This window comes from Musca vetustissima, unplaced genomic scaffold (genome assembly GCF_032173495.1).
Source record: "Musca vetustissima isolate MV318-11 ecotype Yass unplaced genomic scaffold, APGP_CSIRO_Mvet_v1 utg13228, whole genome shotgun sequence".
In the NCBI taxonomy this organism is placed as follows: Eukaryota; Metazoa; Arthropoda; class Insecta; order Diptera; family Muscidae; genus Musca; species Musca vetustissima.
This window is the reverse complement of record NW_026874929.1, coordinates 55,414-70,481: the sequence shown is the minus strand read 5'-3', so window position 1 is coordinate 70,481 and position 15,068 is coordinate 55,414. Positions and strand designations below refer to the sequence as shown.

Below are 15,068 nucleotides of genomic sequence, written 5' to 3'. Positions count from 1 at the left end.
TGAAAAAAATAAAAATATTATCAAAACGGAAATTGTTAATAACACAAAACTGAAAACAAAGGAAAAAAGCCAATATGTGCAAAAAAATAACAAAATGATGTGAAAAAAAATAATGAGCGAAAACAAAACGAATTGAAGTGAAAAGAAATTGTGTCATAAAAAATGGACGAAAAACTACAAATTATTATTGCAATACCGCCACATGCCGTTCGTTAACAGGATATTTTTTGGTGTATTAAACGGGAAACAGATGTGTTTGTTTTCAAATGAGGTTTAATTGTGACCGGTACCGTGTCGAGAATTAATGAAATGGCGGAAACGAATGGCTTTTAATGGTGTGAGTGGGTGGATGAAAGGTGACCGCTCCGGCTTTTACTTTTTTTGCGAACACAAACAAATTGACAATTGCCAGTAAATAATAAAAAATGCCTTAACCAATCATTTTAATCGCTCATCAAACTTTGAATCGGTTGGACGTCCTTAAAATATATAGCAAATAATTTTGAAATAGAAAGAAAATCATAAAAAATATTTTTTTTACAAAATCCCCAATTTTTTTAATGTTGTGAAAATGTGTGAGTGTTTGACATCAATCCCTAGAGTCTAGAAAAAAATAACTCAAATCCTCGTGGATTCAATTTGGAAATAAAGACGTGATAAAGACTCCCATTTAAACTTGAGGAGGCATAACAAAGTTTTACAATATCCTGTTTCCGCCAAAGAAGCTGTCCACACATACATTCAACAGGTCTATTATATGAGCATAACAGCACTACAAAGCCTTTCGTTTCGCATATCCTTTCATACGAAGCCTTAAAGAAAAGAGGGAGGGGAAAAGACCCCCATCCTGCAAATACAAAGTTTACATTTTTATTTCCCACCCGAATTTTTTTTGCCAAGTCTATCATCCGCATGTCTACATTTATACCCTTAAATATCCCTTTATCTTATAGTTTTCTTGTGTGTGAGTGTGTCTGTATAACAATCCTTTGAAGTCATGTATATGTAAAAATAGAATCGTGGATCATCAAGAGAAATCAAGATCTAAAAGAAAAATAAAGCAAATATTCAAAAAAGTGAATTTTGAAAGAAAAAAAAATATTTGCAAAAATGCACATAACCAGTGAAGTGAGTTCCACCACCACCGTAACGACCACAAATTCCTCCAAAAAATCCGGACGTAGTGCAAACAATGAAAATAACAACAATAACAACTCGACAAATAATAACAACAACAATGGTACGGCTAATAAAAAGCCAGTGGACACAAGTCCATATCTGACACCTGAAAATCTAATTGAACGGACTGTAGATGTGCTTTTGGCCGAACATCCAGGGGAACTGGTCAAGACGGGATCACCACATATTGTGAGTATTTCAAACAAATAAAAAAATATATATAAAACTCAATTATTATTCGAATTGGATACAATTTGGCACAGCTTATTCATATGCTTCAAGAACGAACCCTATTGAAATTGGTAAAAATCGGTTCAGATTTAGATATAGCTCCCATATATATTTTTGTCCGATTTAAGGTAAATGGTGCACCAAAGACCCTATATATCCTTCGATTTTCACGAAATTTGGCACAACGTACTGAATTGAGCCTAGAATGATGTGTGCTAAGTTTCCTGAAAATCGGTTCAGATTTAGCTATAGCTCCCATATATATTTTCGTCCGATTTATGGTAAATAGTGGACCAAAGTTCCTAAATATTTTTCGATTTGCACGAAATTTGGCACAGCGTACTGAATTAGGTCTAGAATGATGTGTGCGAAGTTTCGTAAAAATTGGTTCAGATTTAGATAGCGCTCCCATATATATTTTCGTCCGATATAAGGTAAATGGTGTACCAAAGTCCTTTGATTTGCACGAAATTTGGCACATCGTACTGAATTGAGCCTAGAATGATGTGTTTTAAGTTTCGTGAAAATCGGTTCAGATTTAGATATAGCTCCCATATATATTTTCGTCCGATTTAATTTAAATCGTGCAGCAAAGACCCTATATATTCTTCGATTTGCACGAAATTTGGCATAGTGTACTCAATTGAGTATAGAACGATGTGTGCTAAGTTTCGTGAAGATCCATTCAGATTTAGATATATGTCCCATATATATTTTCGTCCGATTTTAGACAGATGGTGCACCAAATACCCTATATATTCTTCGATTTGCACGAAATTTGGCACATCATACTGAATTGAGCCTAGAATGATGTGTGCTAAGTTTCGTAAAAATCGGTTCAGATTTAGATATAGCTCTCATATATATTTTTGTCCTATTTAATGTAAATGGTGCACCAAAGTCCGAATATATTTTTCGTTTTGCACGAAATTTGGCATAGCGTACTTAATTGAGTCTAGGATGATATGTGCTAAGTTTCATGAAAATCGGTTCAGATTTAGATATAGCTCCCATATATATTTTCGTCTGATTTTACATGAATGGTACACCAAACTCCTAATATTTGTCCGATTAACATGAAATTTAGCACAACGTATCAAATTGAGACTTGAGTGACGTTATTGGGTTTTATTGAAATTGGTGTCTGATTGAGATTAAATATTTAGCGGTGCGGTGTTCCGAATTTTGCTATAAATCGTTTTCCATAAATTTGTCCCATGGTACGCAGACGAATCTAAATCTGCCCGAATGAAATTAAATTTATCATAGGTTGCAGAAAGACATAAGTATGTTCCTTCGAGTGGTGAAGGGTATCATATAGTGGGCCCAGTCCGATTTTACTACTTTCCTTAATGGTTTAAAAATATTTTTTTGTGCAGCTTCACTAAGCGTTCCATCAAGCGTATACGTCATGTCCGTTGATCTTGTCAAACATTATACGCTACCCTGTCCCGCCGGACTTCTAATATCAATTTGTTTTCAATTTAATTTCCAACATCATTAAAATTTTTCATTTTTCTATTTTTGGGTTGTTCTCTATTTTAGGTCTGCACAACATTACCCACACACTGGCGTTCAAATAAAACTCTGCCAATTGCTTTTAAAGTTCTCGCCTTGGGCGAAGTGATGGATGGTACCATTGTGACAATACGTGCCGGCAACGATGAGAACTTTTGTGGTGAGCTGCGTAACTGTACGGCCGTGATGAAAAATCAAGTGGCCAAATTTAATGATTTGCGTTTCGTTGGACGCAGTGGGAGAGGTAAGTGAAATATTGTGAAAATTGAAAAAAAAACATGAAAATGAACAGGCCAAGAACAACAACTAAAAATCAAATCCAGTAAAATATTCAATAAGAATGTGTGTGCAGGGTAGTGGGTCCTGATTTCAATTTTCTTTTATAGAAAATACCAAATGATTGTGGCATGATTTGCTGCCAATTAAATTGAGGAAACGGAAAATTGTCACTCTTGTTGTTAGGCATTTAACATGACCTTAAAATGCTGTGCAGAACTTTTGAAGGGCCCAAAGACATTTTTGTAACGGAACCAAAAAAAAAAAAAAAAAAAAACAAGTACTTAAAATCTACTGGTGGAATAGTATGTCGTCATTTTTAATTTGACATTTGTATGGATGGAACTTTTTAATATGAACGAGGAAGGCTAAGAGAGGAGAGGAAAAAAAAAACAATCTAAACATGATCGGAATTTTTATAAATATTTTTTTTCAAGATTTTTTGAAGTCATCTCAAGGGCGTGGATTTTTTAACGAATACTTTTTCAAGGACTATAGGAGGCGTGGATTTTTTAAAGAATACCTTTTTCAAGTACTATAGGAGGCGTGGATTTTTTAAAGAATACTGTTTCAAGGACTATAAGAGGCGTGGATTTTTTAAAGAATACTTTTTTAAGGACTTTTATAAGCGTGGATTTTTTAAAGAATATTTTTCCCGAACCACTATAAGCGTGGATTTTTTAAAGAAATTTTTTCCCGAACCACTATAAGCGTGGATTTTTTAAAGAATATTTTTTCAAGGCCTAGAAGAGGCGTGGATTTTTTAAACAATATTTTTTCAAGGACTATAAGAGGCGTGGATTTTTTAAACAATATTTTTTCAAGGACTATAAGAGGCGTGGATTTTTTAAACAATATTTTTTCAAGGACTATTATAAGGCGTGGATTTTTTAAGCAATATTTTTTCAAGGACTATTATAGAGGCGTGGATTTTTTAAACAATATTTTTTCAAGGACTATTATAAGGCGTGGATTTTTTAAGCAATATTTTTTCAAGGACTATTATAGAGGCGTGGATTTTTTAAACAATATTTTTTCAAGGAGATGTGGATTTTTTTAAGAATTTTTTTTCAAGGACTATCATAAGCGTGGGGTTTTTAAAGAATTTTTTTAAGGACTATTATTAGCGTGGATTTTTTGAAGAATATCTTTTTAAGGACTATTATAAAGGCGTGGATTTTTTGAAGAATATTTTTTCAAGGACGATTGTAGACGCGTGGATTTTTTAAATAATTATTTTTTTAAGATTTTTTTTTCAAGGACTATTGTAGGGACGTGGATTTTTTAAAGAATTATTTTTTTAAGAATTTTTTTTCAAGGACTATTATAGGGACGTGGATTTATTAAAGACGTTTTTTATTTCATTTTTCTTATTTTTTCGTTTCCTCTTAATACCACCTTCGACAAAATTTTTCCCTTAAAAAATAATTTTCAATTTTTCTTCAGTTTTTTTTTATTTTATACCCCCTAAAAGACAAAGACAAAGGGAAGACAGATGAAATCACTGTAAACGAAAATTAAATCAGCGTAACTGTTTATTTAAATCCCCGCATCATTGGCTGTTTGTTAAGTGATTTTTTCTGTGTGCTCTACGTCCAACACAGCCTCTACTTTGTTACAGTTTCGGATGTCTTTGCATTCAGATTTTTTTTACGGTCATGCAAGATTTCCAAGTTTTTGTCGGTTTTTTTTTCTTGGTCGCTTTTCTTTTAAGGGATGGCTAAGAAAACAATTTCCTTAGATTTGTTTTTTGGCGTCATCTTCGTCTCAATCATCCGTTGACAATTGCTCATTAAAAGTGTCTTTTCGTTTAAGGTTGTCGGGAATTTTTTTCGAGAAATGTTTTTTACCCCAAGACCCTGCTGACCAGTAGCCAGGATTTTTTTCATCCCCAAATGTCTGTTTTTCTGTTCGTTGCCCATCAACTTTATAATGTCTTGTGACATTTTAAAGTGCCATCTAATTTCTGTGTAATTTTTTTTCATTGTATACATTTTTTTCAATTTTTAGTGCTCTTTTTTCTGGTAGATATTTTGTTAGAGGAACGATATTCATTACCAAAAAGTTGTTGTAAAATGGATTAAAAAAGTATCCCTTTTCCAGTATTTATATGAATAATGTGTTTTTTATTTCAAAAAAATTTACAAAAGGATTACTAGGGTTGTTTGTTTGAAATACACAAAAAAACTTGTTTGTGAACTTTTTTAACGCTACTTATATTTTATTTGAAAATCCCCTGTTTACTTGTTAATTTATTGGGATTAGTTAGTCAGTTTTTTTGGGGGTAAAGAGCCTTAGTTTTGTTTTCGGGGGATTTTTTGGCATTTGGAGTTCAAATATTTTACTAAAAATTAGTCGAGTCTATTGGAACCTCAATTATTAACAAATAAGGTTACAAAAGTAGTCATGAGCCTTTTGAATTTCGATTGTCTAGTTTATTTAAATTCCATTTAAATAAATTATTTTTAAAGTTATATGTCCCAAGCTCACCCACCCCCTTTTTTTAAATAAGTCTCCATATTAGAACCTATTAAAAAATAATTTAATTAAATGTTGATAGGATTATGCAAAAGATTTCAGATTAACACGACACACCAACACATATCAAATTATTATCTATTTATATTTGTTTAGGTCTCCTTATTTGAGTTAATATGTACGCACACACACACACCCATACATGGCAAATCGCAAACAAATCATTCATAAATCCTCAATAAACAAATTTGAAATGTGATTTTTCAGTGGCATCCCTCTATCTGCCAGGACATTCGACACACTCGTGTGTGTCTCCACGGAGCAACAAATATTTGCTAAAAGACAAATATTCACAATTAAATTCTATTTTTATTAGATAAGTAGACACAAACATTTATGCGAATTCAGATACTCTCAATGGCATTCATTATAATTGGAGCTGAGTGTTTTTTTTTCAATTGCCATTGATCAATGGCAAATAGTATCCAGTAACACACAAGGATTCACATACATGGAGGCAGGAAAAAATCCGAGAATTATTGGGATGGGAAGGAAAACATATGCAGAGCAAAATTTTCAAGGAATAGGACTTTAAAATCGTGGATTTTTTAAAGAATATTTTTTTCAAGGACTATTATAGAGGCGTGGATTTTTTAAAGAATATTTTTTTCAAGGACTATTATAGAAGCGTGGATTTTTTCAAGAATATTTTTTCAAGGACTATTATAGAGGCGTGGATTTTTTACAGAATATTTTTTCAAGGACCATGAAATAGGAGTGGATTTTTTAAAGAATATTTTTTCAAGGACTATGAAATAGGCGTGGATTTTTTAAAGAATATTTTTTCAAGGACTATTATAGAGGCGTGGATTTTTTAAAGATTATTTTTTAAGGACTATTTTAGTGGCGTGGATTTTTTAAAGAAATTTTTTTTTCAAGGACTATTTTAGTGGCGTGGATTTTTTAAAGAAATTTTTTTTTTTTTCAATGACTATTTTAGAAGCGTGGATTTTTTAAAGAAAATTTTTTTTCAAGGACTATTTTAGAGGCGTGGATTCTTTAAAGAATATTTTTTCAAGGACTATTATAGTGGCGTGGATTTTTTAAAGAATATTTTTTCAAGGACTATTATAGTGGCGTGGATTTTTTAAACAATATTTTTTTTCAAGGACTATTGTAGAGGCGTGGATTTTTTAAAGAATATTTTTTCAAGAATTTTTATAGAGGCGTGTTTTTTTGAAGAATATTTTTTCAAGGCCTATACTATTGGTGTGGATTTTTTAAAGAATATTTTTTCAAGGCCTATACTATTGGTGTGGATTTTTTAAAGAATATTTTTTTCAAGGACTATTAAAGAGGCGTGGATTTTTTACAAAGTACAGGTCGCACTTATAGTCCGATTTGGATGAAATTTGGCACAAGTCACTTATTTGGCCCAAGGACGGACCCTATTGAAATTGGGAAAAATCGGTTCAGATTTAGATATAGCTCCCATATATATTTTCGTCCGATTTAATGTAAACGGTCCTTATATATCTTTCGATTTGCACGAAATTTGGCACAGCCTAATGATTTAGGTCTAGAATGATGTGTGTTAAGTTTCCTGAAAATCGGATTTTTTTCTAATTTTTTCAACAAAGCGTGACCTTTTTAAAAATTTATTATTCATCAATTGTATTTTTCAATAACTATTGACGTGCCTTTAAAAAAAATTATTTCTTCTATAATAAACTTTTTTTAGAAATATATTTTCTTTAATAACCACTCCACCCCAATGTCCTACAATATCATTGCACATAAATATTTGAAATGTTTTCTTTGTGATTTGATTTTTTTTTTATTTTTTTGTGTTTGGCTTCGTTATATTTCGATAAATCGAAAGAATTTAATTGCAGTCACGATTCCCAAGAACTTGTTCGCAGACACATTGAACAACTCCCTACCATTCATACCACGACAACGGCAGCAGGAGCAACAACCTCCGCCAACCCAAACACAGCAAACAGGGATCATAATGCATGTATACACTCACACACATACGAGTATGTGTGTTATTTGAATATGTTCTTCTTTTCGGCGCAAATACACACAAAATTCTTTAGCACCATTAGAAAATATTTACTCCACATACTCTAATCTGAAAATAAGAGGTTATGGCGGTTCAAAACCCAAATACAAACATAGGCATTCGATATAATGAAATATTTTTTGTTGCATGTATGTACGTGTGTACATGTATGATATTTTGCTTAAATTTTATGAATTATTTAAATATTTCATATGTGTGTGTAAGTGTGTCTGCGTGAAATAATCAAGCATAAGCGAAAAGTGTGGGATAACATTTGGGTGTTAAATTATTAAATTTATTTGACACCAAATAAAATATTTGTTGCTACAAAAATTGGTTATGATTTCTTAGGAGGATTTGTATGCAAGTTATATTTCCCTAATGCTACATCCCCAATTTCGATATTTTGAAGGTTTGGAAAGGTTTCCAACCGAATTGATTCTTATTTAATTTTTCACGTTCCTACCAAAAATTATCAATATTGGTATAGATCCCATATAGGGATGTTACCGCCGATGTGCCTGTAATTTGGTATAAAAGATTCTTGAAGGCATTTATATACAGTCATGTACGGTTATAGCGAAAACGTAGGAACAAAACAAATTAGTTATAGAAGAAGTTCTCTATATCCAAGGTATATCAAAACATAGGCTTAGTAAAATAATATATTCAGTTGGAAACTGGAAGGCTTTGTGTACTACTTTAGCTGCTTCCAATTTTTTTAATGTCAATGTAATGTCAGATTCATTTTTTTCTGAAATGTTGGACCGAATAAATATTTTGTTATAAAAAATCGTATACCCGTTCGTTATAAGCATACTCAACTCCATACGATCAATATATGTTCATATTTTGACAAAATCCCCATATAAGGCTAACACCTTTTGTCAGTATTTTGAAGGTTTTAGCCAAAGGTTTTCCCATTGATATTCCGACATATTAATCTTTCCACCAAATTTTAACAATTGATGTTACTATATTTTGTTGTAAATAATCATTATATGCTTTTAAATCGCTCGTATGCAAATGACCCGCCTAATATTTGGTATGTTGAAGTTTATATCGCAGCTTTTCCACCAGAGTGTTCATTTGTTCAATAAGCCGATAAGATTTACAGGTGGGTCGACATTGTGCGAAGTTTTTTCCAATTTGAAAGACCTCCCATTGATATGCCAATCTCCACTTGATCTTTCCAAGATTTCCATTCTTGGCCTTCCCTTCGTTTTTATATGCCTTTGGAGCTGGGGCATCCTCATCCATTCTCAAAATATGACCTAGCTGTAGTAACTACATACCTCGATACGACTGACTATGTCGGTGACCGTGTGTAGATGGTAGAGCTCGTGGTTCATTCGACGCCGATATTCACCGTCTCTCAAACACTCCAAGAGCATCTGCAAGCGCAAGTACCCATGCTTCACATCCATACACCAGCACGGTAGTACCAGCGTCTTGTAGAGTTTGGGTTTGGTCTGGCGAGAGGAGGTCTTGTTTCTAAACTGCTTACTATGCTTCTCCGAATTTCAAAACTGATGTCATTAGTTTTATTTATGGCTGTACGAAGGTATAGAGTTATATAAAATCTTTAACTATCTCGAAATTGTAGTTTTAAAGTTCCATAATTTATCCGAGTCTACTGGACGTCTTACGTTGTGTTACCATCAGACTGGCCTCCTCTCCATTTACTGACAAACCCACTTTGGTAGACTCATTCTAAATTTGTTCAAACCCGCTTGCAATGTACGACCCATTATGTCGATGACATCAGCGTAGACGAGTAAGATCTGTTGTTTGGTGTACAGAGTGCCATTTCCTTTCACATTTGCCTCTCGTATGACCCTTTCCAGCAGAATGATAAAAAGGTCCCTCGTTTGGTTTTGAAAGGCTACGAGAGCTCCTTTCTGACTTATCCTACATAGCCGTATAAAGTTTTCCTACATAGCCGCAGGAATGACGAACGCAGATATGGTTTTAAAAACCTCTGAACGGATAGGACTGTCAAATTCGGCTTTACAGTCGACGAATAGGTAAAATGTGCCGATGTGTTTTTCGTGGGTTTTTTTCCAGAGAAAATCTGGTCAATAGTGGATGTGCCAGGTCTGAAACCGCATTGGTATGGTCCAGTAATGTCCTCTTTATAGGCAATGGGAAGGAGACTTATACCTCTATATTTGGCACATATCGTCTTGTCTCCTTTTTTGTACATGGGACACAGGATGCTGAAGTTCCAATCATTGGGAATGTATTACTCTAGCAAAATTGTACTAATCATCTGGTGCATGCTCCCCACCAGCATTTGACCACCGGTCTTCAATAGTTCGGCTGGTAATCCATCGCACCTGCTGCTTTATTATTCTTCAGCGATTGATTGCTATGCTGACTTCATCTTCATCACTCTATACCGCAATTTCATATTGGAGGTATATTCTTCGCCGCCACTATTTGCTTTTCAACACTTTTCAAAATGCGCTTTTCAGATCCTCAACACGCTATCTGTCACCAGATTTCCTTCTTCATCTCTGCAGGAGGATGTGCCTATACCAAAGCCTTCGGTTAGGTGTTTTACTCGTCGTTAAAATTTCCAGACTTCGTTTTGATTCTTACATCTTTACATCTTACGTTATTCTTGTCCTTTCTTCTTTTTTTTCGAAAATTCGTTTATCCTCTCTCCTTTTCTCCCGATAATTATCTCTCGCATTACGTGTTGCTACTGTGTGCAGGGTTGCCCTATACGCTGTGTTTTTCACATTAGTAGCATTACTACACTCCTGATCGTACCATGGGTTTTGATGGTGTTCCTTCGTACCCAATTGTTGCTTTTGCTGCAGTTTGTAGGCAGTGGACAATTTTTTGCCATTGTTCTAGGTCCCGACTGGTTTAAGCAATTTTTAATGCACATCACGTCGTGGAGGTTATAAAAAGCTCGACCCGGCCATAGTTAAGAGGACCCCCCATTCTCGGTTTCAAAAAATCTATTTTTATACCCTACACAACTATGTTGTCAGGGTATTATAGCTTTGTGCAGCCCCAAGAGTTTGTAACGCCGCCAAATATTGATCCTAGGTGGGTTCTGACCAATGAAGACCCCTATTGTTTTTGGTAAAGATGGGTCAATATTTAGGGGATGAAATGAATCAAATTCTTAATTTTTGTCGGTTTTTCTGATCGCTCCAGAGGCCGCAATTATGTTCCGAATACCGCGAAATTTTACACGGAGAAGGGGATCGGGCCAAAGAGTAAGCATGTCTGTTTTCATAAAGATCGGCCAATATTTAGCGGACTTTTGTGTGAAAAATGACAAAATTTGTATTCTATGGCGTATATATTTGCCCCTGAAGGATATAGATCCGAGAAATTGACAGTATATCCAAGAGGAGTGGTTGACCTATAAATTGATACCAATTATATTGTCGTATGTACTACTGGTAATAGCTTTGGCTATGAACCTGACCGAAGGTTTCGGTAGCACGGGTGTCAGGGCCCCTAGGTCTGCGGATCTAGCCTGGCAGTTGGTGTTGGCCCTTCGGGGAGCATCGTGCTGGATGTGGTTAATACCCAAATCGCGGGTAGAGCTGTGGCTCGGTGTGGAGTTGCATTACAACCGGGAGGTGATCGCGTCCAAATACGTGTGATCGATTGGTACCTGCATTTCGGTGTGGGGGCGTTGGTTGACGCTTTGTGTTAACTGGTGTTTACAGCACCGTGGGGTAAGACCGCAAGGTAGGTACCCACGTACTCTAAGCATCTCTGTCGTATGTACTCGGATGTGGGAGTTACGCATAAATATTTACATGTGTTTACTTACGTACTACACTAGAGGGAAAAAATATAACTCTGATCGCTTTGGAATTTTCCATGAGGTTCCAGTTATGGTCGACGACAACGCTTATAATTTTCGATGATGATCAGATTATAATCTAATCGGACAATAGGCTCCAATTTTCACGAAATATTGCCCAGGCTCAGCTTTACTGGATATTAGTAATATTCGGAAAATATGACATTTTAAGCAAGAGGTGCTGTTGAACTCTAATAGGAAAAAAGGGTGCAAATATCAAGAAATATTACCCAGGCTCGGAATACACATCCGCAGAAAGTTAGAGTTCCGTGGTAGTTGTGTAGGTTATCGTATGGTCGGCCCCGTCCGACTATACTGCTCCGCTCACTGGTTATTATTTTGTTTTTTAATATGAAATTACAATTTCTCAAGAATGTATCATTAAAATGTCAACCACTTTTGAAATTATAGCCGATTTATTGTGTCAGCATCAAGCGATCTATTTTTTCCCTCATCATGCAAAATCATTTTTTTCACAGAAGTGCGGCTAGTGCCAGTATGACCTCCTAATTAAATATGACACACATATATATATATATATATATATATATATATGGTGTGTGTCATTTTCGGCTAAAAAATGAATTTAAGATTTTTTATTAAATGTTCAACGGGTTTATAATTTAAATCCTGCGTGCACCTCCAACATATACCCATAGTGATGTAACCCACAAGAGATTCTTTAGATAGAATTAAATCATTGTTTAGATGGCAACAGTATCGTTGAATATCCTTGAATTTATTATTTACTTCCAAATCCACCTTTGATCAATGTTCGTGAATCTCATTAGTAGCAATAAATATGTCCGCACTGGACAAAATCCGACCATTTATTTGCTATGCCGTTCATTTCAATGCCTTTATCATTTGTTTTTTACCAAACAAATTGGGAACCAATAAACCATAACAAATCAATGTTTGGCCAAAGAGAATAAAAGATAAATTTTCCGTAGCAAAGAAAGTTTTCTTTGGCCTAACAGATGATGTCGAGGGTGCGGTACAATTTATAAAAATACACTTCAGGTTAAATGAAATCAAATACGAATGAAAAACTACAACAGTACGGTTTGTTCTTTTCAAAAAGTTTGGAATTTTGTTGTTGTTCTTATTCTAAAAAAAAATAACGTAGAGTAACTCAAGTGGCTGGTGTTGGACATTTTGTTATGCTTAGGTATGAGTAGATTATTTCAAAGACCTAGCCAAATAGTCAATACTGTAGACCTGGCCTACCTTCCAAAAGTGTGGCCACATTTTCTAAGCATTTTGTGTATTCAAATCTAACTATCTACGTTCCATTACTTCCGTTTCTTTATTTGTATTTAAGATAAAACACAAATAAATAATGAATTTCAAATAAAGTTCAAAAGAAATATGTTTTCCCTCTAAAAAATGGCAACAAAGTTCAGGTAAATAAAAACGACGAACCATTACTAAAGACCTAACCATTAGAGCATGGAAAATGTAAAGCTTAAATCCAGACAGAACAAAACAAAGAAAAGAAGCAGCAAAAAAATAAATAAACTGTAATGAATAATATTAAATTTTTAATGATCTTTAATGGAGGGGCGGAAGTTTTTGGCCTGAAGAAAATAAAGGAAAAAAGTAAATAAGGCAAACGAGAGAGAAAACAAATCTAACTTCTTGATACTTGAAAGGTGAAAATAATAAACAGATATTCGAGAGAGAAAAAAAACGAAAGGAACACAACAGGAAGTTTATAAAAGAAAACCAACGGAAAGTAAGGCAAAAAAACCGGAAATTTTTGTTAAGTGAAGCAGGTGTGCCTTTACACGGGTTTTTTGTATAGCCATTAATCTAGAGGGTGGATGTTTGTTAGCATTGGTTGGTTTGTTGTTGCTTTTTTTATCTAGGTTTAATAGAATTTTTTTTGCTGCTGCTGCTTCGGTTTAGGAATTTTTGTGGAGTTCATTATGATTAGGAATTTATTGGTTGTTTCAATAATGACTTAATGGAAGAATGATGGTTATTTTTGTTTGTTAATAACTAATTAGAGTTATTGGAATTTTTGTAAATAATTGAGTTTTAATTTTAAATATTAGGGTGGTTGTAAAATTTATATACGAGTTACACACTACATAAACGCAGATTATGTAAATAATAGTTTTTAAGGACTATAAAGAGCGTGGTTATTTACAAAAAATATTTTTTCAAGGAATATCAATAGCGCCGATTTTCAAACAAAAAAAAAAAAATTTTTCAAGGGCTATCACATCATTTCGATTTTCACGAAACATAGCCCACATCATTCTAGACTCAATTCAGTACCCTATGCCTCTAAACGGATTGGACTATCGAATGCGGCTTTATAGTCGACGAATAGGCGGAATGTATGGATTTGTTTTTCGTGGGTCTTTTCCAGGATTTGGGGCAGAGTGTAAATCTGGTCTATGGTGGGTTTGCCAGGTCTGAAGCCGCATTGGTATGGTCCAATAATGTCCTTGACCAATGGCTTCAGTCCTTCTCACAGCACGCTGGATAGCACTTTATATGCGATGGGAAGGATATTTATTCCTCTATAGTTGGCATATATTGTCTTGTCTCTATTTTTATGCACGGGACACAGGATGCTGAAGTTCTAATCATCTGGTGCATGTTACTGACTAGCATCAGCCTAACTATTTGATATCAGAAGGTTTGCAAAATGATCCTTCCAGACCTCAACACGCTATCTGTATTTGTCACCAGGTTTCCATCTTTATCTCTACAGAAAGCCTTCGGTTTGGTGTTTTACTCGCTGGTAAAATTTCCGGACTTCATCCTGATTCCTGTACATCTCGATTTGCTCCGCCCTATACGTTGCGTTTTTTCACATCAGTAGTAGTAGTTTTTCAAGGACTATCACAACTGTGCATATTACATTTCATCAGCGCGAAACTAAGCTCACGTCATTTCGATTTTCACGAAACATAGCACACATCATTCTAGACTCAATTCAGTACCCTATGCCAAATTTCGTGCAAATCGAAAGATATATAGGGACTTCTGTGCAGCATTTACATAAAATCGGACGAAAATATATATGTGAGCTATATCTAAATCTGAACCGATTTTCCCGAAACTCACCACTCATCATTGTATACTCATTTCAGTACCATATGCCAAATTTCGTGCAAATCGAAAGATATATAGGGACCTCCGTGCAGCATTTACATAAAATCGGACGAAAATATATATGGAAGCTATATCTAAATCTGAACCGATTTTCCCGAAATTCACCACTCATCATTGTACACTCATTTCGGTACCCTATGCCAACTTTCGTGCAAATCGAAATATATATAGGGACTTTGGTGTACCACTTACCTTAAATCCGCTGAAAATATATATGGGAGCTATTTCTAAATTTGAACCGATTTTCACGAAACATAGCACACATCATTCCAATCTTAATTCAGTACGCTGTGCCAAATTTCATTAAAATCGAAAGATATATAGGCACTTTGATGCACCATTTATCTT

At 34.5% G+C, this 15,068-nt stretch overlaps 1 protein-coding gene across 1 annotated transcript in view; it reads left to right on the top strand.

Moving 5' to 3' along the window:
• Positions 1 to 1,110: 1,110 nt before the first annotated feature.
• The window catches only part of LOC133337419 (segmentation protein Runt-like), a gene marked incomplete at its 3' end in the record, with an annotated part of 43,685 nt that continues 29,727 nt past the window's right edge, over positions 1,111 to 15,068 (top strand). The window contains exons 1-2 of the mRNA XM_061545644.1: positions 1,111 to 1,368; positions 2,956 to 3,172. Of these exons, the coding sequence (XP_061401628.1) occupies positions 1,111 to 1,368; positions 2,956 to 3,172 (475 nt within the window). The remainder of the gene's footprint in view (positions 1,369 to 2,955; positions 3,173 to 15,068) is intronic.